General features: G+C 44.0%; 2 protein-coding genes across 2 annotated transcripts; one reads left to right on the forward strand and one right to left on the reverse strand.

Annotated features, from left to right (window-relative positions):
• Window positions 1–242: 242 nt before the first annotated feature.
• eif1ad (eukaryotic translation initiation factor 1A domain containing) lies at window positions 243–6,119 on the forward strand. The gene is made up of 5 exons (XM_079508679.1): window positions 243–415; window positions 1,648–1,819; window positions 2,339–2,447; window positions 4,864–4,972; window positions 5,096–6,119. Exons 2-5 carry the CDS (start codon window positions 1,733–1,735, stop codon window positions 5,325–5,327), a joined length of 537 nt encoding a protein of 178 aa, XP_079364805.1. The 5' UTR covers window positions 243–415; window positions 1,648–1,732; the 3' UTR covers window positions 5,328–6,119.
• A 4,061-nt stretch (window positions 6,120–10,180) lies between these two features.
• LOC306920743 (N-acetyllactosaminide beta-1,3-N-acetylglucosaminyltransferase 2) lies at window positions 10,181–11,656 on the reverse strand (the record flags this gene model as incomplete). Its single annotated transcript, XM_079497597.1, has 1 exon — window positions 10,181–11,656. The coding sequence occupies one exon, from the start codon at window positions 11,654–11,656 to the stop codon at window positions 10,181–10,183; it is 1,476 nt and encodes a 491-aa protein (XP_079353723.1).
• Window positions 11,657–20,733: the final 9,077 nt, after the last annotated feature.

Raw genomic sequence — 20,733 nt, forward strand, 5'->3', positions numbered from 1 at the left:
TGTATGAAGGAAAATGTCAGGAGACAGGTGCTACAGTAGCCTACAGACACATTTAAATATCTCAGAGTAACAAATGTGATCAAATATAAGTGGTATGTGGTCAAGGTGTATTTAAATATAAGTAGCTATAGTAATAATATGGGTAAGGAAGGGTAACTCAGGATTTTAATTTGAAATAGGAATAGTACGCATGGATAAAGAAAACAGTAGGTGGCGGTAATGCACAAATATGTTTGCCAACCGCCAATAAACCCAAATAGAAGAAGAAGCACATGAGGTGACGGTCTTGTGTTTACGGACAACAACAAATCTCCGTTTCAAGAGCGTGTTTCTGCTTATGCTGAGGTCAAATACACACCTATCGTCAGGCTATTGTCATCGAAGAGACACATTAATCCATTTTCTATCCATCAAGGTATTTACGCAACTTTGTCGAATTGCATTGTGTATTATCATTACGTTCTGAGTTGGTTGTTTGGTTAGCTAGGCTAAGCAGGCTATCTAGGTTAGCTAAAATAGGCAGGAACGTTCATTATGCATATTATATTATGACATTTTAAACTAATAGTAAGTTAAAGACATTCAATTCATGTGTATTAGTTTAGTGGTTTAAGTGTTAAATTAAACGCATTTAGGTGACTTGATGAGCTGTGTTGTTGCTTCGGCATATGTCTCAAGTTTTTTTGTTAAAACGTTAAATTAAAGATCTATATTCTGGTGGTAATAACAGGGGTCTCTCCAGCTCAAGTGGAAACAATACATTTTCAAGTGGGTTGCCAATTTTGTCCAATCAGGAGAGAATAGAGGGTATGCGCATGCTTAAAGTGAATGGCACATTCGAGTGGCAAAGCAACAGGCAAAGTGAGTTTAATGTTGTTTAATGCAATTAGATAGGACTTTTCTGTGTGGATGCATGGGTTATCAAGGCCAGAAAGTAGTTTTTGCCACTCAGTAGGCCTTCCTGCATAACTTCTGGGTTTGATGATGATGTCACGCGCATACTCTATACCCAGTTCATTCATCAGCTTCAATGTTTTGAGTGGTCCCAGCTGTGTTTGTGGGTGGCTGGGTATGAGCACGGAAACAGCATGGTTATTTTTCACCACCTGTGCGCAACCTAACGCACACACAAACACACACGCATGTATTAACTGTATATATATATGATGCTTTCGCGATCATAAATTCGCCAAGTTGCCAACGCTTCAAAAGCTAATTTCTTGGCCTTTTAGCTTGGGTATCATGTGGATGCCATCTAGAGCATGTGTTTTCCCAAAGTATGGTCGGGGACCCCCAGGGGTCCTTGAGGGAGTTCCAGGGGGTCCCCAGCTAAATGATAGTTATAGGAACCAAATGGAAATTAACATTGATTTTACAATATACATTGGGGTCCCAGAGATAGAAATGGGGGACCGTAGCTTAATTCAGGTGAAACCGGAGGTCCTTGAAATTAAAATGTTGGAAAATCACTGCTAGAACCTTGAGAATCTTCTCTTATGGGGGTCCTTGGCATATATATTCAAACGGGGGTCCGCGGGCTAATGGGTCTCAATTTGGGGGTTCTTGACATGAAAAAGTTTGGGAACCACTGATAGAGGGATCTATCCAACATGAATCCCCAACACACTCTCTTCCCTTTCTATTCAGCTGGCGAAGAAGACGGAAGCTCCAAGCATCACAGGCACACTCCTCTTCCTCAGCTGGTCTAGAGAACTGAAGCTCAAAGTCAATAATGTCACAGGCCACGAAACGCAAACATGTTGTCAAGGAGGTCCTGGGGGACTTTGTCATTCCTACAGGAAATCAACAGATTGTGAAGGTTGGTTGTTATTGCACTTTATTCTGGAAAATGAAATGACCACCTTACAGAAAGTTGCAGCAGCTGCAGTCCATAAGTTTTATAATTATATGGCCTACCTAGGATTTGAATATGGGTCTCCCACGCCAGAGACTAAATTCTACCTAACTCTCTTCCAAGTTCCAAGGGGCAACATACCCTCTTGTCCAGGGGAGAGATTTTGCCCTAGAATGATTGGGCAGAAACCAGCCAAAATAAAATGTCCAAAAATTAAATATTAACCTTTCAGGACACACACACACACACACACACACACAAAACATGTTTTTGGAACAACACAATCAAAGGTGGTACGGTGACTTTATACATTGTCAGATACTTGAATGTGTGTTTTTTTTTAAATCATTTTATTGTCATCACTTTACCCAAATCCAGCTCAAGTGCAGTTAGGAGGTTTTTGACCATTTGACCACTGGAAATGTGCTCCCCAAACAAATCCCTGTCCTTTGGTCTCGTTCATTTCACTGGTGCCTTTCACAGGTTACCGCTAGCCGTGGCAACAACCTGCACGAAGCTGTCACCGCACAGGGAGAGGCCTTCCTGGTGAGCATGCCCACCAAGTTCCGGAAGAACCTCTGGATAAAGAGAGGTAAATTATATACTTTGTTTTCGCACAGGGAGTATTTATTTAAAACAATTTGGTCAATTTCCCAGTCCACCCTCCCTTCCTCCTCCCCCCCCCACCCTAGCCTGGTTAATAAACCAGACCGAATCAGCCGTTGGCAAAAAAAAATTGCCTACCAGCGGATTACGGTCTGGCGAGGCTCAGTAGCACGCCTCTTTCCTACAACCGAGAACAGGTCGGACCAATCGGGACACGGTATGCAATATGGGCGGGCTTTGGTACAGTGACGTTCAATGCTTGAGACTTTTGACTGACAGTAGCTCTGACCAATTGCGTCAAAGAGAAAATGTTTGAACCCGCCCCCCAGGAAATGAAATCCAAGTGGAGCCAGCCCAGACTAATATACCGCGACAGTGTTGTGTGATATTAGTCTGGTTTATTAGCCAGGCTACCCCCACCCTCCCTGAGTCCCAGGGGAGGTAAAACTATTGAAACAGAAAAACAAAAGTTCGATCGGAGAAAAGGAAGGGTTGTAAAGATTCAAGAAAGCATTGGAATGTTGGAGTGCTCATAACGAGTTAGGTTTATCTGGTTCAGATAATCCTGGTGGCTCAGCCAGATAGTCCACAGATTTGTGATGATGACATCACCTAATCCCTGTGCCTCGTGATTCAAAAGGGTTTTATTTGTCAGCGAAAGGTCACTGTGGCATGCTCCGCTGACTGTGCTAACGATTACAGTATAACGAGCTAATGATAATACAAAATAAGAATTGTACAGGTTAATAGAGGCAGTTGGGGTTAGAGCATGCAATTCGGGAACCCGGTCTTTCTTTACATTTCTACATAACCCTAGTCTACACGTTGTAACAGGAGCTGCCGACAGGTTCTGCTATGGCAATCTGAATGTGTCCGAATATGTATGGTATACTTTAGTGCAAAGCTCTTCTGTCCTCTTTTCCCAGCAGTCCATCCTTTTAGAAAATGTCTAAAAATGTAACTTTCAGGGCCCTATTTTCCGCTCGCCGTGCTTAGCACTTGTGTACCGCTCAAAACAGGTGGCACACACAGGACGACGCGTGCTTTTTAAATGAGCGCTCTCCAAAGCAACTTCGCTCCCACACCGAACACACACGCAGGCAATGCAGGTGTAAAACATAGCGGAAGAAGAAAAACAGCTGGCTTGCAACGACAACGGTGCATTTTTGTGAAACTAGGCCGACACCGGTCTGGCTGAGAAAACCGCAGCCACCTGCCACCTGTTTTCAATCAGTGTAAACTGCAAAATAAAAAGTGAGAAGAACACAACAACATTTTGTCGTCTTCCATAGCTGTAGAGGTGAAATATTGGTGAGTATTGTAGTTAAATTAAAGTAGGATGGACCTTTCTGCCTCACACTGTCAATGGAAGAGACGGCGCCTACGTATATTCCCCATCCTCAAGACACCTTTCATAACAAGTATGAAAGAAACATTGGCGAGGAATAATTATCTTTGCGTTGATTTATATTCGATAGCTCCTACCTCGGAGCCTTCAAATGTAACTGAATTAGAATATATAAAGGACAGCAGAGGCCAACAGCTTTATGGTCAGACCGTATCTATGAGCACATTTTAGGGTGTGAGCTTTTGCTTTCCATTGTTTGTTTAGCCCATTAGTCAATAGAAAGCCTGCTTGGTGCGGATTGTAGTCATGTATACTTTACACACAACTTTCCATGTTTAGAAGATTGCCGGCACTGCAGTGGCGTGCACAGACATTTAGAGGGGCAGGTGCTCAAGTGAAAAAAGGGCACCTTATGTGGTGTCTGTGTGTCTATGAACAAGGCTAGGCTAGTATACAAGGCTGTAAAAGAACAAATTCACGAGGATAACGGAATAAGTTGACCGTTGAAGCTTTTATTTCCTTCATGGTTTAGTTACGAGATGCACATGCTACCGTCTTTTGTTTATTTCTGAAAAACGGTTCACAGGCCAATGCAATGTTGTTGTTGTTGTGATGGTAATTTGTGTCATTTGAGGTAAATAAAATCAATCGGCGAAGGGAGGGTGATCAAATAACTGTTATTAACCCATTTAGGCCTGACCTCAAAATTAAAAAAAAATCTTCTAAAGTTTTCTGAAATAAATATTTTCACGATTTTTCAAAAATAGCAGACCTACAAGCTCGTAGCGCGCCACTCGGTGGCGCGCTATGAGCTTGTAGATCTGCTATTTTTCAATAGCTAAATTATAACAATTTGGACCCCACCCCCATATCTCCCCCCCCCCCCCCCCCCCTCTCTCTCTCTCTGTCTCTCTCTCTCTGATGCTATTAGTTGCAGCTGTTATAATATGGACATTGCCATAAATTCGTAATATTGTAACAATTTCTTCAGCCCCAGCATATCCCTGTTTACAGTCGTATCGTGTGCAAATTTGCCTGGGCTCTATCCCCCAAGGTGACTACGTGATTGTGGACCCCATTGAGGAGGGAGAGAAGGTGAAGGCGGAGATCAGTTTCATTCTCTACAGGGACAACATTCAGAACCTGCAAAAAAGACAGCTCTGGTGAGTGTGTGCACAGATTAGCAAACGCACACAATAATTTCCCCCAATCCAAAGTTTTTTTTTTTTTGCATGATTTTAACCCGTACGGTAGGTCATGATCTGTTTTCCATTGCCCCCCTTTAGGCCGGAGGCGTTCACAGAAGAGCCGCCGTCTCTGGAGAAGACCGACGGAGAGGGAAAGGAAGCGAAGGAAGGCGTTGATGATAAGGAGGATAACAGTGACTCTGAAGATGACGAGAGTGACTTATTTGTCAACACGAATCGCTCAAACTGCAACTACCACTACAGTGAGAGCGACGAAGAGGAGGACGACGACGACGACGACGACAAAGAAAGGACAGAGATCAGTTCCTAGTTGGGAGCATTCTCGCACACTGGGAGACGGGAGGGCACTGGGAGCTATTTGAACATCCTCTGGCAGTGTACTCGGGCTGCAATGCTGATGGAAGATTTTGAGCTGTCCTTGCAGCTCGGTCACAGCAGCCATTTTGTATCCACTTTTTGATTCTCGTGGGAAACGACACGTGGCATGTGCTAATAGGTGCCCCATTGCCCTTGTGAATACTTGATAAATGCACCTTTCCCTTGTTTTCAAGCAGGCACTGCCACTGGCATTTAAAAACGATCTTGCTCGCGAACTGCTGGGATGGAACGAAAGGAATCCCACACGAGTAATTCCGAGACTGTCATTTCCGTTATACTGAGGCTTAAATTAAACAATTTGCATGTTGATTTTTACCTCTGCAAATGGCGTGATTTCTTTCTACGTATGCTTTAAGACATAGACCTGCCCGCTCAAGAAAAGCAGTGCAATCAAAGCTTCTGCAGCAACACACACACTACAGAAAATCAGGGTCTATGTCTTAAAGCGTACGTAGAAAGAAATCACGCCTGCAAATGTGTGTGAAAATGAATAAGCCGGTAATTTCAGATTTCTTACAGTATACTGTATAGCAGCTAGTGCTTTGCCTCGGGTTTAACTCCCATTTCATTACATTGCATTTACGTTGAATCACTTGGTTACATTCCTGATTTTTTTATTACGGCACATCCGTTTACAAAGGACTACATCTGTGATGTGTGAGGGCTATGACTCTCCCTCAACCGAGTCGACAGGTGGTTGTAATTAAAAAGCTAAAAAAAATTACACTCTTGTTCTATGTCTCTTAATTTAAGAGTAATACGATATCAAGGCAGAAAAATTGTCTCGATACAAAATATTTTTTTTTAAATGCACTGCAGGGTGAAAATGAACGGAGTTTCAATCATGTTTGTAGGAGACATGTTTAACATTTCTATCATATTTGTAGGAGACATGTTTAACATTTCTATCATATTTGTAGGAGATGTGTTAAACATTTCTAATGTATGAAAACAATGCCACACAGATTAGGTAGCTACAGTAAGGCTGCACAACATATAATATGGTTATCGGGTTATGAACATATATCAGTATCGCAAACATCTTCAATATATCGTCCACTTCTAAAGCCAGCAACATCCCTCTGTTTTAGCCTGTGGCCCTCGGAAAATAAACCACCACTCCGTTTCTCCCTCTTTCATACTCCTGTTGGTGTTTGTGGGTGTGTGTGTGTGTTCAGGTGTGGGAGAGGCTGTGCCACATTGTGTTGTTACTAGCCCTGGTCCAGTGCGTTAGCGGACTCACTAACACACCTTTTGGAATAATGTTTCGTTTTCAATGTTGCAACACTTAAAATATACCGTAGAATATGCAAGTTTAACGGTAATATCGTATAGATATCGCATCGCACTATTTGGCATAAATACCGAGATGACATTTTGTCCATATCGTGCAGCCCTATAGTCTACAGTATGTGGATTTAGACGGAAATGGACCCGTAAGAGGAATTATAGCTCATTTATTGCACACTGTATGAGAGTGAAGAGAGGTACCGGTAGTTCCATCTCCTTTTGCATGGGAGTTTAAAATGCTTTTTAACTACTGTACACTATTACAAATGAATTGAATGATTCACTCACTGCAACCCTATCGACTCGGGTTCATAGGTTACCCTCATCTGTCAACATATTCTAAATGCGGTGCACTTAGGGTTGAATCTACAAGCTCATGTTGTTTGCTTGTAGATCTACTATTTATTCATTGAATAGTTACCCCAGAGTAGTGTTTATGCAAGCTATGTGTAGTACGTCTCTCTAACATCTCTCTAAATCTGCTCCAACTGAAACTTTGGATTTAATTGGGATACCATGAATTATTTTCTGTAGTATTTTAATGCATTTGTGTATATTATGTAATATTTTATTGTTGTAAACTGACTGCCGGTGTGCCGAAGACACATTTCCATTTAATGTCAAATGAATGGGCAATAAAGTTTTCTTTATCTTTTAGAATTTACCTATGATTAGAACTGTCACTGAATGTAACTCTGGTACAGTTGCATATGGCTCCAGGATTTTAAAACTGCTATCGCAGTGCTCCTTTATACTGCTAATTATCCACACAAAATCTATAGCACCAGTCCAAGAGACCCAGAATTCATCTACTTTTCCACTTTTATTTGACAATACATTTGTGTGATGTCACGTTGGGGCTTTCAAACAGCTGGCTAAAGTAATGGAGAGTATGCTCATGCATCACTTTTCCACAGGGACACAGCCCCCTCTTCTAATCTAGATCAGGGGTGGGCAACTTTGACGATGGAGAGGGCCACTATATTTCCACACTCACTCCCTAGGGCCATATATTACTGTCGTCGCAAAAAATAGCCGATCTACAAGCTCAAAGCGCGACGCGTTTTGAGCTTGTAGATCGGCTGTGTGCTATTTTTGAATTGGAATCCTGAAAATTAACATTTTTATGTAATTTCAAATGCCTTTAATTATACTTGTGTTGAAGCATTGAGCTATACTAATTTAATTAGTATAGCTTAATTAATAGAAGTAATTAAAGCGGGTCATGTTTGCATGTTGTGGAATTGTAAACAGCTGAAACCAATTATATCAGTACACATTAAGTGAAGGTGGGGGCCGCATGTGGCCCCCGGGCCGCCAGTTGCCCACCCCTGATCTAGACTGAGTGGCAAAACATTGAGCAGCATGGATTGGAGTTTGGAAGCGCTTGTTGGAAATCACACAACGGACCTGTGTATCGCCGGTTTCTAAATGTCACATAATGCAGGAGGCAGCAGGATGTTGCGTCATTGAAAACAAGCGCTTCCAAACCTTTGACACTTCAAATAATCACCTACACAGAATGTCTTGACAGAAAGTAGCTCATGACTTGTCTATGGTGGATTTTTATGAAACAAAAACGTTACAGATATTCAAGCTTTCCCTACAACTGCAATGTTGGTGAGTTTAACATTGTTTAATTACAATCAGATAGGACTTTGGATGTCCTATCTGATGTCCGATTTGGATGTATGGGCTGTAAAGGCCAGAATGTTTTTGTTTTGTTTTGTTTTGCCACTCAGTAGGTGGCTGCATAACTTCCAGGTATTATGATGTTATGTGCATAGCCTATTGTTTTCTTAGTCTGTTTACATTGGCTACAGTGTTATATGACTTGATTAGTGCCTACACATCACATGTTGGGAGGCACGACTGTCAGGTGTCACCAGACCTAGGGATTAATTTATAGTTCACATTGCACACAGGACACAGTTCCTGTTTCTGTATGAGCGAGTGATGACAGGGAGTTTGATGAAACCTCCCTCTCCTTTGAACAAGAGATTAAAGGTTTCTCAATCCTTTAAAGGACCACTTCACCACTTTTCAACTTCTCTTCCTATAATTGGTCCTCACTAATGTTCATGATAAAATACCACAATTCTTTCCTACTCTAGTCTGTGTCTCATAGGAAGGCTGTGGGCAGTTCAGACACCCGTCCACCAGTGACATCATCGATGGTGAATCCAAGCTAATAGAAACGGCAGGCTTTCTTTTCCTGAAAAGTTGCAATGCAAAAGTTGAAGCCATCGTTCTCACGATAATAAAAATCTAAATATATTTTAAAACAAATCTTGTTTAAAAAAAAATCTGCCTAATGATGATGTCACTGGTGGACGGGTGTCCAAACTGCCCAAAGCCCTCCTATGAGACACAGACTGAGTAGGAAAATTGTGGTATTTTATCATGAACATTAGTGAGGACCAATTATATGAAGAGATGTTGAAAAGTGGTGAAGTGGTCCTTTAAATTTCAAGGTCTCCGCTACACACTTTTAGATCAATTTAGACCCCCCCCCCCCCCCCCTAAAGGAACCCATAGAATTTGAATACTTTATTAGACATAAATGTAAACAGCAACAGAGTACATAAAACACTTGGTCTAAAAGGATAGCACCAAAAAAAAGTCATTGCAGTCTTGTTTCCATTCGGGTCCTATTCAATTCATAAACATGACGTGAAAAATAACAAAATTCAATATCACAAAATATAAAACGCTATATACAGAGTGATCATTTCCATCTTGGCCTACTGAAAGGCCTTTTTTAAAGGAAGCCAGTGATCGTATTCTTTGAGGGAAGGGGTCAGGGCACTCCGCACTTGTTTGGTGGCAGTGCTGTAGAAGGAGAATTACTATTTTTGAACGGTACAGCAGCTCCATTGCACAGCTATGTGTGTATGTATGTCTGTCTGTTTGAGCACGGAATGTCCGTGACATCATGTTGTTGACATCATCAGACGTCATCGTTGTGATGAAAGGCAGTGCTCACTTCACACGAGTGTGATTTTTTTTCTTTAAAAGGTGGGTGGTAACAGATCGGAATCCACTTTGGATGGACTGACTGTGTACACTGTTCAGTGTATCCGAAATTAACTCTTTAGAAACCCCTTTAGAAAATGTATGCAGTACAAATGGGCTTCAGATGTTAAAGGTATATTCAGTGATTTGACTTAACTCAAATATCACTTATTTTTTCTTTTTTTCTGGATAATCCTCCCTACTATAGAGTGTGCTGACCATATAAGGAGTTCCTCCCTGTCCCCAGTGAGCCCCTGGGGTCAAAAAACCCTAGTTTCAGTTTTGGTGGCAGGTGGCAAAGCCTTCATCCAATCAGGATGAGAAGGGCCTTCCTCCAATCATGATCGACTGGGGGCGGGCCTTGGTGCACATGCTGTTGGCCTGTTGCACTTCCCCCCACTGTAGAGCGTGCATGTGCACATTTTGTTACCGGGGCGGACTGGGTGGTTTTCCAAATCACCCAAATCACTGAATGCTCCTTTAAATGTAGTCACGTTCTCGTTGTTTCAGGCGCTTTAACTTGGCGGTCTCCGTTGTCCTGTTTTGTTTTCCCGCGTTCCTCAGAGTTGCATTCCAGCACTGGGGAAGTTTGTCTTTGAGCTCTGACCACAACTCACTGACTTGGTCGGGGCTTCGTTTGTGAACCAGCAAGATCCTGTGGTGGGCGCATGGCTGCTGCTCTTCCTCTTTCTTAGGAAAGTCAAATGTCAGAAAGGCAGGGTGGTGTACGGGGTAGGCGTTCAACTTCACCATGCACATCCCCACGTAGACGTCATCGATGGGGAACAGGTGAACCGATTTGGACACCTGGTTGAGAAGTTTTGTCAACTGGCCCGAGTACACCACGCCACCCCCACCCGCATACGTAGGGTATAAGCCTTTGTAGAAGCTTTCCGGGACGCAGTATTTTGACTTTTTCTCTCGCATAGGTACGGCCGCACCGATGACGTCTCCGACCATGAAGCCTCTCATGGCCGCCGATCCTCCCAGCCTCTCCTCTTGGTCCACCAGGTAGTCCAGCATGCGCGGCGTGTTGACGAAGACGTCGTCGTCTCCCTTGAAGACGAAGCGCGCCCGCTTGCAGCGCCGCGAGAACCAGTCCCAGAAGTGCACGTCTTTCAACGTGAGGTTGAAGAAGGAGTCTTTGAAGTCCCACTGCAGGATGTCTCCGTAGTGCCGGCTCTCCAGCTCCAGTAACTCGTCCGTCAAGTCCGTAGCCAGCTCCGGCTGGCTCTGCTTGGCCAGCAGGAACACCCGACGGACGTAGCCTCCGCTTTTGCCTGCTTTTCCTTCCGCATTTCCATTTTCCCGTTGACCGGCCATCCAGCCGACCTGGCCCCATGTCCGGCGAATAACCTGCCGCCGCTCAAAGTTCATTGCCACGGACTTGATGGCCAGGAGAAGCAGGGGGGACTCCTCCTCCTCCTCCTCCTCCTCTAGCCCAGCTCCACAGGGCTTGCTTGGCACGATGAGGTCGGGGTACTCCCGTCTGTGCATTGAGCTCACAAACTCCTTCATTTGCTCCGGCAGTTTGGCAAAGTCGTCACTCATTCTGGTTTTCAGCTCTCCGACGGCAGAGAAACTGGCCTTCATCAGATGACTGTAACTGCTGTTCATTCGCTTATGTCCCCTCGCGGTTCTCCTGTCGCTAAGGATGGGATTGTTATAGCGGTCGATCGACAGCTGGAGTTGATTCCAGAGAGCACCGCCGTGTGGTGCGGGGTCCCAGAAGGTTCTAGGTAACGGGGCAAAGCCCTCGTTTCTGTAAGTCCCCGGGGCGATGAAGTGAGTCGTTTTACTCAGATGTGTTGTTGATGAGCCGGATGTTGAACTTGTGACGCTTGCCATACTGTAGCACAGCATCAGGGCGACGTAGACGAAGAGCAGGCCCAGAAGAAGGCATGGAGTGCACAGACAGATCAGGAGGTTCCACCAGCGACATCGGAGCCGTGCCATTCCACTGGAAGGGGACAGAACAAGTATTGGGTTGGTTTAGGTGATTCTCATGCCAAGGACCCCCAAATTAATATGTATTTGGCCAATATGTTGTGCCCCCCCCCCCCCCCCTCCCTTTTGTGTTTATGTTATAGTTTCCAAAATTTAACCCATTTTGACCTGTGATCAGATTCTAAAAATGTCTTCTACATCCTGACAGTTTTCTGAACAAGCTATGTGTCTATGTCAGTTTTTCAAAAATAGCAGACCTACAAGCTCGTAGTGCGCCACTCGGTGGCGCGCTATGAGCTTGTAGATCTGCTATTTTTCAATAGCTAAAGCATAACATAATGCTAACACCAAAAGGGGTTCCCGCCCAAGTGTTGTCAAGATTTTCTGAGAATAGCAGATCTGCAAGCTCAAAGAGCATCACAAAGCACTTGCATTGTGAGCTTGTAGAGCGGCTATTTTCAGCGGCTATTTTCAAACAGGTTTCCAGTGGTTGAACTGGTTTTGATGCCACATTAACTTGTTTAGCTGGCGACCCCTCGGAACCCTCACAAGCACCCCTGAGGGTCCCTAGACCCCACTTTGAGAACCAGTGATGTAGCGCAGGGGTTCTCAACCCGTGGATCGCGACCCCTCGGGGGGGGGGGGGTCGCCAAAATATTTTGGGGGGTCCCCAAATTATTATTTTTTTTGCAGCTGAATGGCTGGAAAAGTGGAAATGAAGAGTTTACATATAGTACACATAGTACATGCATACACCTTCCCTAATGATTATATCTGGTTTCAGTATTTTATTTATGGTGTATTGTCTCTATTATTAAGGTTATTGTAGCAGTCAATTTATATTGGGGGGCGGGAGGGGGCGGGGCGGGGGTCCCGAGACATTGCCAAAGCATTTCCGGGGGTCCCCGGCCAAAAACGTTGAGAACCCCTGATGTAGCGCATTGGTTCCCATCCTTTTTATACTGACGTACCCCTCAGAAAATATTTGGCTCTCCAAGTAATATTAACTGATGTTAAAATACAGGACCTGCCCTTTTTTGTTCCATTCCTAAGCCAACAATGACGCTGTTCTGACAAAACTCTGTCTAATCATCACTGATCAGCACAATTGATGATATTTCTAATATGATTAATCCGTTCTCAAATCTTGTATCTATTAACGGCTAGGTGTGCTGTCATGCTCATTTCAGCACGGCTGGATAGCCCTATTTCAACCAATCGCTCGGTCAGAAGAACTACCTGTAGTAATATCAATATTTCATTCCACTTTTGTCTTTCTTCTCCTTTGTTTGGGGCGACTCCTCTGTGTGCCACCAGAGGGGGCGCTCAAGTACCACTAGTGTTACTAGTAACAGTGGTTGGGAACCTCTGATTGTAGCGCATGTCAGGTTTACATAAGAAAGTCAGTGACTTGTCTACGGTACTTCTCACCCAGCTACAATGGTGCACACAGGGCGGCGGTGGCTCAGGGGTAGAGTGCCTGGATGGTAACCGCAAGGTCGCCAGTTCGAACCCGGGCTCCCCCAGAGTTACTGTCGAAGTGTCCTTGAGCAAGACACTGAACCCCTAATTGCTCCCGATGCGCTAGTTGGTGCCTTGCATGGTTTCCGCTGCCATCAGTGTATGTGTGTGTGAATGGGTGAATGTAATGCACAATCTCTGTAAAGCGCCTTGGATAAATGCGCTATATAAATGCACCATTTACCATTTAGAACAGTATGTGAAAATAGCTGATCTACAAGCTCACAGCTCTTGTAGATCGGCTATTTTCGGCAAAGAGATTTTGTGAAGAGCAGGGGTCTTCAACGTGTTTCAGGCCAAGGACCCCTTATAGCCGAGAGAGAGGTGAAGCAGGTTAACAGAATGAATGAAATAAACTTTTCTCCCTTCTGGCTCCAAAACTATGGAATGCACTTCCCATCACAGTCAGAACTGCAGCCTCACTCCCAATCTTCCGCCGTAGTCTGAAAACCCACCTCTTCAGACTCCACCATGGCCCGTAGCACTTGCCCTAGCCTAGCCCCCTTAGATAGCACTTTATGTAGACAGAAAAACAGATTTATAGCTTGTTACGTAGACAGCACTAGAATTGCATTTTTATGTAGTCATAGCACTTTATAGTACACATGTATAATATATAATATAGTATAGTATAGTTCACATAGATACTCCACTGTTACATTCTTAGTTTACGCTTGAGTCATGATAACTACTTTTTATATATGTGATGTATGCCATGCTTTTGTTATTTGTTTTTGTTATTGCTTAATGTAAGTCGCTCTGGATTAAGAGCGTCTGCTAAATGCCTAAATTGTAATTGTACTGGCGACATTGGGAAGCACAGTATCTCAAGAGGAGTAGTTGGAAGATTAGAGGAAAATGGAACAGGAGAGATGAGAGGCAGGATAGTCCAAGATTAAAAAGAAACAGCTGCTCAGAGTATATATATATAGGGTAAATGTAAAGGCCATGTTACTGTAACACCACATTCAACGTGATGTCTCTGGTGTGCTGACCTTAACGTTTAAACATAGCATTGAAATAGAAGTCTTTGTTTACCTGTTCTTGAGATGGTGGCCACCTCATTTGCTGAAAAATATCCCTCTTGCGACCGGTATAGACAGTGCTAGCAGTCTGTCATCATCTCCAATTCTCTTGTCTCTTCTACTTGGAATGATCCTTTTTGACGTCAACTATAGACAACAGAGACAATTCCCGAGGACTATCCTTATACATTATGTGCAAATAGTTGTGTTAACAGATGACATGCAGCCAGTGGGTTGGAGTTTCTGTCTGAAGTGAGTGGCTGTACAGTAAGCGTGGCTCGCTGTCGTCTCCATAGGAGACAGACTGGTTACATTCAGGTACATGCGGGATACGCCCACTGTCAGTCAACAGAGAGAGAGAAAGAGGGAGAGACAGTGAGTGAGTGTGAGTCAGTGAGTGGAGTGAGTGCACCGACTAGTTATTCATCAACAGGTTACCCATGGAGATACTTCTCAGATACTGCAATAACTGTAATTTCAAGCACGCCAGGCACGTGCAGAGGGGCGTGGAGGTGCTTTTCGTGCTTGGGCACCTGCCCATTCGCGTCACTGTTCCCCACACTCCCCACACAAAGTTCCACACACTCCCCACACAAAGTTCCCCTCACTCCCCACACAAAGTTCCCCACACTCCCCACACAAAGTTCCACACACTCCCCACACAAAGTTCCCCTCACTCCCCACACAAAGTTCCACACACTCCCCACACAAAGTTCCTCACACTCCCCACACAAAGTTCCACACACTCCCCACACAAAGTTCCCCTCACTCCCCACACAAAGTTCCCCACACTCCCCACACAAAGTTCCCCACACTCCCCACACAAAGTTCCCCGCAATAAATTAATAAATAGATAAAACAAAGCCCAACATCCGTGGTTATCTCTATGGGTCGTCCTCAGACAAGCCCGTCATCGTCGCATTAAAGGCCTGACGTCGAAATAAAAAAAAACGTTCGCTCTGAAAGAATATATATTCAAAGATGTGTGCCGCATTTTTATGATTTTTCAAAAATAGCAGATCTACAAGCTCATAGCGCGCCACCGAGTGGCGCTCTATGAGCTTGTAGATCTGCTATTTTCCAATAGCTAAAGTATAACATAACGCTTAGTTAAAACACCAAAAGGGATTCCCGTCCAGAATGGGTTAAATGCCATTGATAATGAATAGCCAGTTTTGCGTCATTGTCCCAACAACACAAACATTAAATGCCATTGATAATGAATGGCCAGTTTTGCGTCATTGTCCCAACAACACAAACATTAAATGCCATTGATAATGATTGGCCAGTTTTGCGTCATTGTCCCAACAACACAAACATTAAATGCCATTGATAATGAATAGCCAGTTTTGCGTCATTGTCCCAACAACACAAACATTAAATGCCATTGATAATGAATGGCCAGTTTTGCGTCATTGTCCCAACAACACAAACATTAAATGCCATTGATAATGATTGGCCAGTTTTGCGTCATTGTCCCAACAACACAAACATTAAATGCCATTGATAATGAATGGCCAGTTTTGAGTGTTTGTGTAAACACAAACTGATTAAATGGCATTGACGGTGAGAACGCAAATTGTGATTGGCCGGAATGAGATGATTGATGGCGATGATGATGATACTTCACACGGGTGTGATTTTTGAGGGGCGCTAGCCGCTAGCTCCTCTAATGTCCAGCTTTTTAGTGTGTCCACAAACTTTGTCCTACACGAACATTAAATTCCTATTGGCAATGAATGAACAATTTTACGTCATAGTGTACATTTCTAGTGTAGGTGACGTAATTCTGATTGGCCGGAATGAGATGATGTATGATGATGTACGATGATAAGAGCGCCCCTCACTTCACATGGGTGTGATTTTTATATCTCTGTCTGTACGCGTGTACGGCTGTAATCCACGTAACTCGAGAACCGTTCGCCGACTTCAAATTCGACACGCGCGTTTCACACCCCCACAGGGAGTGCAGTGCCCGGTGTCGAGTCCGTCGGACCTACGGTTGTTCAGAACCGCCACAGAAGGCCTCTGCCCGCGGGCTCTGGACAGTGCCCCTGCCCAGGGTCCATTCATGGTGCTGGCCTGTCATGACATCACAACACAGATGTTCTGACATTGGCATAGACTCCATATTCGAGCATGCCTGACAAAGAACTCCATACATGGGCATAAAAGGGACACATCTTCCAGAACCGTGCACCCAATACACTAATACGTGTCTCCATAGGAGACAGACTGGTTACATTCAGGTACATGCGGGATACGCCCACTGTCAGTCAACAGAGAGAGAGAAAGAGGGAGAGACAGTGAGTGAGTGTGAGTCAGTGAGTGGAGTGAGTGCACCGACTAGTTATTCATCAACAGGTTACCCATGGAGATACTTCTCAGATACTGCAATAACTGTAATTTCAAGCACGCCAGGCACGTGCAGAGGGGCGTGGAGGTGCTTTTCGTGCTTGGGCACCTGCCCATTCGCGTCACTGTTCCCCACACTCCCCACACAAAGTTCCACACACTCCCCACACAAAGTTCCCCTCACTCCCCACACAAAGTTCCCCACACTCCCCACACAAAGTTCCCCTCACTCCCCACACAAAGTTCCCCACACTCCCCACACAAAGTTCCCCACACTCCCCACACAAAGTTCCCCTCACTCCCCACACAAAGTTCCCCACACTCCCCACACAAAGTTCCACACACTCCCCACACAAAGTTCCCCTCACTCCCCACACAAAGTTCCACACACTCCCCACACAAAGTTCCCCTCACTCCCCACACAAAGTTCCACACACTCCCCACACAAAGTTCCCCTCACTCCCCACACAAAGTTCCACACACTCCCCACACAAAGTTCCTCACACTCCCCACACAAAGTTCCACACACTCCCCACACAAAGTTCCCCTCACTCCCCACACAAAGTTCCCCACACTCCCCACACAAAGTTCCCCACACTCCCCACACAAAGTTCCCCGCAATAAATTAATAAATAGATAAAACAAAGCCCAACATCCGTGGTTATCTCTATGGGTCGTCCTCAGACAAGCCCGTCATCGTCGCATTAAAGGCCTGACGTCGAAATAAAAAAAAACGTTCGCTCTGAAAGAATATATATTCAAAGATGTGTGCCGCATTTTTATGATTTTTCAAAAATAGCAGATCTACAAGCTCATAGCGCGCCACCGAGTGGCGCTCTATGAGCTTGTAGATCTGCTATTTTCCAATAGCTAAAGTATAACATAACGCTTAGTTAAAACACCAAAAGGGATTCCCGTCCAGAATGGGTTAAATGCCATTGATAATGAATAGCCAGTTTTGCGTCATTGTCCCAACAACACAAACATTAAATGCCATTGATAATGAATAGCCAGTTTTGCGTCATTGTCCCAACAACACAAACATTAAATGCCATTGATAATGAATGGCCAGTTTTGCGTCATTGTCCCAACAACACAAACATTAAATGCCATTGATAATGATTGGCCAGTTTTGCGTCATTGTCCCAACAACACAAACATTAAATGCCATTGATAATGAATGGCCAGTTTTGAGTGTTTGTGTAAACACAAACTGATTAAATGGCATTGACGGTGAGAACGCAAATTGTGATTGGCCGGAATGAGATGATTGATGGCGATGATGATGATACTTCACACGGGTGTGATTTTTGAGGGGCGCTAGCCGCTAGCTCCTCTAATGTCCAGCTTTTTAGTGTGTCCACAAACTTTGTCCTACACGAACATTAAATTCCTATTGGCAATGAATGAACAATTTTACGTCATAGTGTAAATTTCTAGTGTAGGTGACGTAATTCTGATTGGCCGGAATGAGATGATGTATGATGATGTACGATGATAAGAGCGCCCCTCACTTCACATGGGTGTGATTTTTATATCTCTGTCTGTACGTGTGTAGGGCTGTAATCCACGTAACTCAAGAACCGTTCGCCGACTTCAAATTCGACACGCGCGTTTCCACACCCCCACAGGGAGTGCAGTGCCCGGTGTCGAGTCGGTCGGACCCACGGTTGTTCAGAACCGCCACAGAAGGCCTCTGCCCGCGGGCTCTGGACAGTGACCCTGCCCAGGGTCCATTCATGGTGCTGGCCTGTCATGACATCACAACACAGATGTTCTGACATCGGCATAGACTCCATATTCGAGCATGCCTGACAAAGAACTCCATATATGGGCATAAAAGGGACACATCTTCCAGAACCGTGCACCCAATACACTAATACGTGGAATGACTCAAACTGAGTGCTTGCTGCTTCTTTTTTCAAAAAAGGGACACAGACATAATTCCAAATTCCAACTTCCATCTTCCAACTTGCATCGTTCCAAGTAGGCCAGTGCCCAACGGGCACCGCTCTAGTATCTATAAAGTCTCTGTACGTATACCTGTAATCCACGTAACTCGAGAGTCATTCGTCCCACCGACTTCAAATTCGACGCACGCGTTCCACACCCCCACAGGGAGTGCAGTGGCCGGTGTCGAGTCTGTCGGATAGCCAGGTTCTTCAGAACCAGCACAAAAGCCTCTGCCCCGGCTCTGGACCTGATCACCCCTATATCTCCATATATGGAGCTGGCCTGTTCTGTTCTCACATCATTCTGACATCTGCATAGACTCCATATTTGGGCATGCCTGACAAAATAACTCCATATATGGGCATAAAAGGGACACAGACATAACTGGGTGGGGCATTAATTTCCAACTTGCATCGTTCCAAGTGGCCAGTGCCCAACGGGCACCGCTCTAGTAAATATAAATATGAGGAGTCTAACCACTTGTCTTAAGCCATATGTACTTTTCCTGGGCCGTGGCTCAGCGGTCCAGGCACCTTGGCTGCAGGGTAATCCAGTCTGGCAGTGTGCCGCGGGTTCGACTCCCGATCCCGACGGCCTTTACTGCATGTCACCCCCCCCCCCCCCCATCTCTCTCCCCATTTCCTGTCAGCCTAATGTCTGTCCCTCCATAACAAATATAAAATAAAGGCGAAAGCCACAAAAAAAACTTAAAGGGGAAAACCACCCATTTTACTATGTCATTAATATACCTTAGAGCTGTTGTGTGGAATAATAAAAAAGTCCCCCCATTCTGTGTTTCCTAGAACTAATTAACTAATTAACATGGTTTCATTAACATATTTCACCATGCTAATGATTTTTTTCAGATCTCTAGTTCTAGTACACACAGAATCGGGGGGACTTTTTTATTATTTCCACACAACAGCTCTAAGGTATATTAATGACATAGTAAAATGTTGAAAATGAGTGGAATGCCCCTTTAAAAAAAAAAAAAGAAAAGAAGCCATAGCCTATAAACATTGTTGTGCAAGATCACTAAAACACCCTCATGCACTTGAACCCCAGCATCCATATCCTGGGAGGAACAACAGCAAAGATTGCAGATCTACAAGCTCACAGCGAATGATGAGCTTGTCCCCCCACCCCCCCAACGATCCGGTAAAACTGGAATAGTGAAATATCTGTGTAAACACCAGAAAGATAGTACCGTCTCTGTCACCACTTACATTTACTCAAGCAACAATAAACAATATCAATAATAGCTTGAATTTATATTGCGCTTTTCATGAACCCATAAGGATGCTTTACAAAATGAACAACCAACAAACAATCAAACAAAAAGAAACAAACAATCAAACAAAAAGAAACAAACAATCAAAGAAAAAAGAAAAGAAAACAACAGAAACTGTACCTTTACAGTTATGATGAGCTACGAGGTAGTTTTCCTTGATTATTTCCATTTTTTTATCCTTTGTACAATTATTTGACAGCTAGTTACTAGTTTCGTTTTATTATTTTTATAATCATTGCATTATTATTACATTATTATGACTACATTATTACAAATCATACATTGAACACATAAAGCCCCATTTTATACAAGCTCATGACACTGTAAGCTTGTGGGTCAGCTAAGATTGACACATTAAGAAAAACATTAATTTGGTACTTTTAAGTATACTTTGATTATATACTTTGACACTCCAATGGAGCCTGACACGTTGGTCAGGCTACATTGGAGCCTCTCTTTCTTATTGGCAATCATTTCTTATCTTATTTTGGCCAATGTTTGACCAGTTTTTATAGTATAGTTTGTTGATTAATTTTCACGCATATAGTAATATATATTTGTTGAGGTAGTAAAAATGTCGTAAAAATCCTTAAATTGACAATTCACTGTCATCTGAGGACGAGACCCACAGGTTGAGAACCCCTGAGTCAGTGTGCGTTTTAACAGACACATTACTAGGGTGGCATCCGCTTCAGGAATCACTCCCAGCCAGTGGAACCTGTCTGTCTGACTGACTGTGTGTGTGTGTGTGTGTGTGTGTGTGTGTGTGTGTGTGTGTGTGTGTGTGTGTGTGTGTGTGTGTGTGTGTGTGTGTGTGTGTGTGTGTGTGTGTGTGTGTGTGTGTGTGTGTGTGTGCCATCTTTAATATGAGTGGTGGTGGTTTTGCAGCATGTATTGGAAATTGGAAATACTCAAGTATATTACAAATACCTCAAAATTGT

The sequence above is a fragment of the Electrona antarctica genome (genome assembly GCF_951216825.1).
Source record: "Electrona antarctica genome assembly, chromosome: 1".
Lineage (NCBI taxonomy): Eukaryota > Metazoa > Chordata > Actinopteri > Myctophiformes > Myctophidae > Electrona > Electrona antarctica.

Coding starts and splice junctions, on each gene's coding strand:
- eif1ad (XM_079508679.1), top strand. CDS start 1,733: ATGTCACAGGCCACGAAACGCAAACATGTTGTCAAGGAGGTCCTGGGG. Junction 1,820..2,338: donor GAAATCAACAGATTGTGAAG/GTTGGTTGTTAT, acceptor TGCCTTTCACAG/GTTACCGCTAGCCGTGGCAA. Junction 4,973..5,095: donor CTGCAAAAAAGACAGCTCTG/GTGAGTGTGTGC, acceptor GCCCCCCTTTAG/GCCGGAGGCGTTCACAGAAG.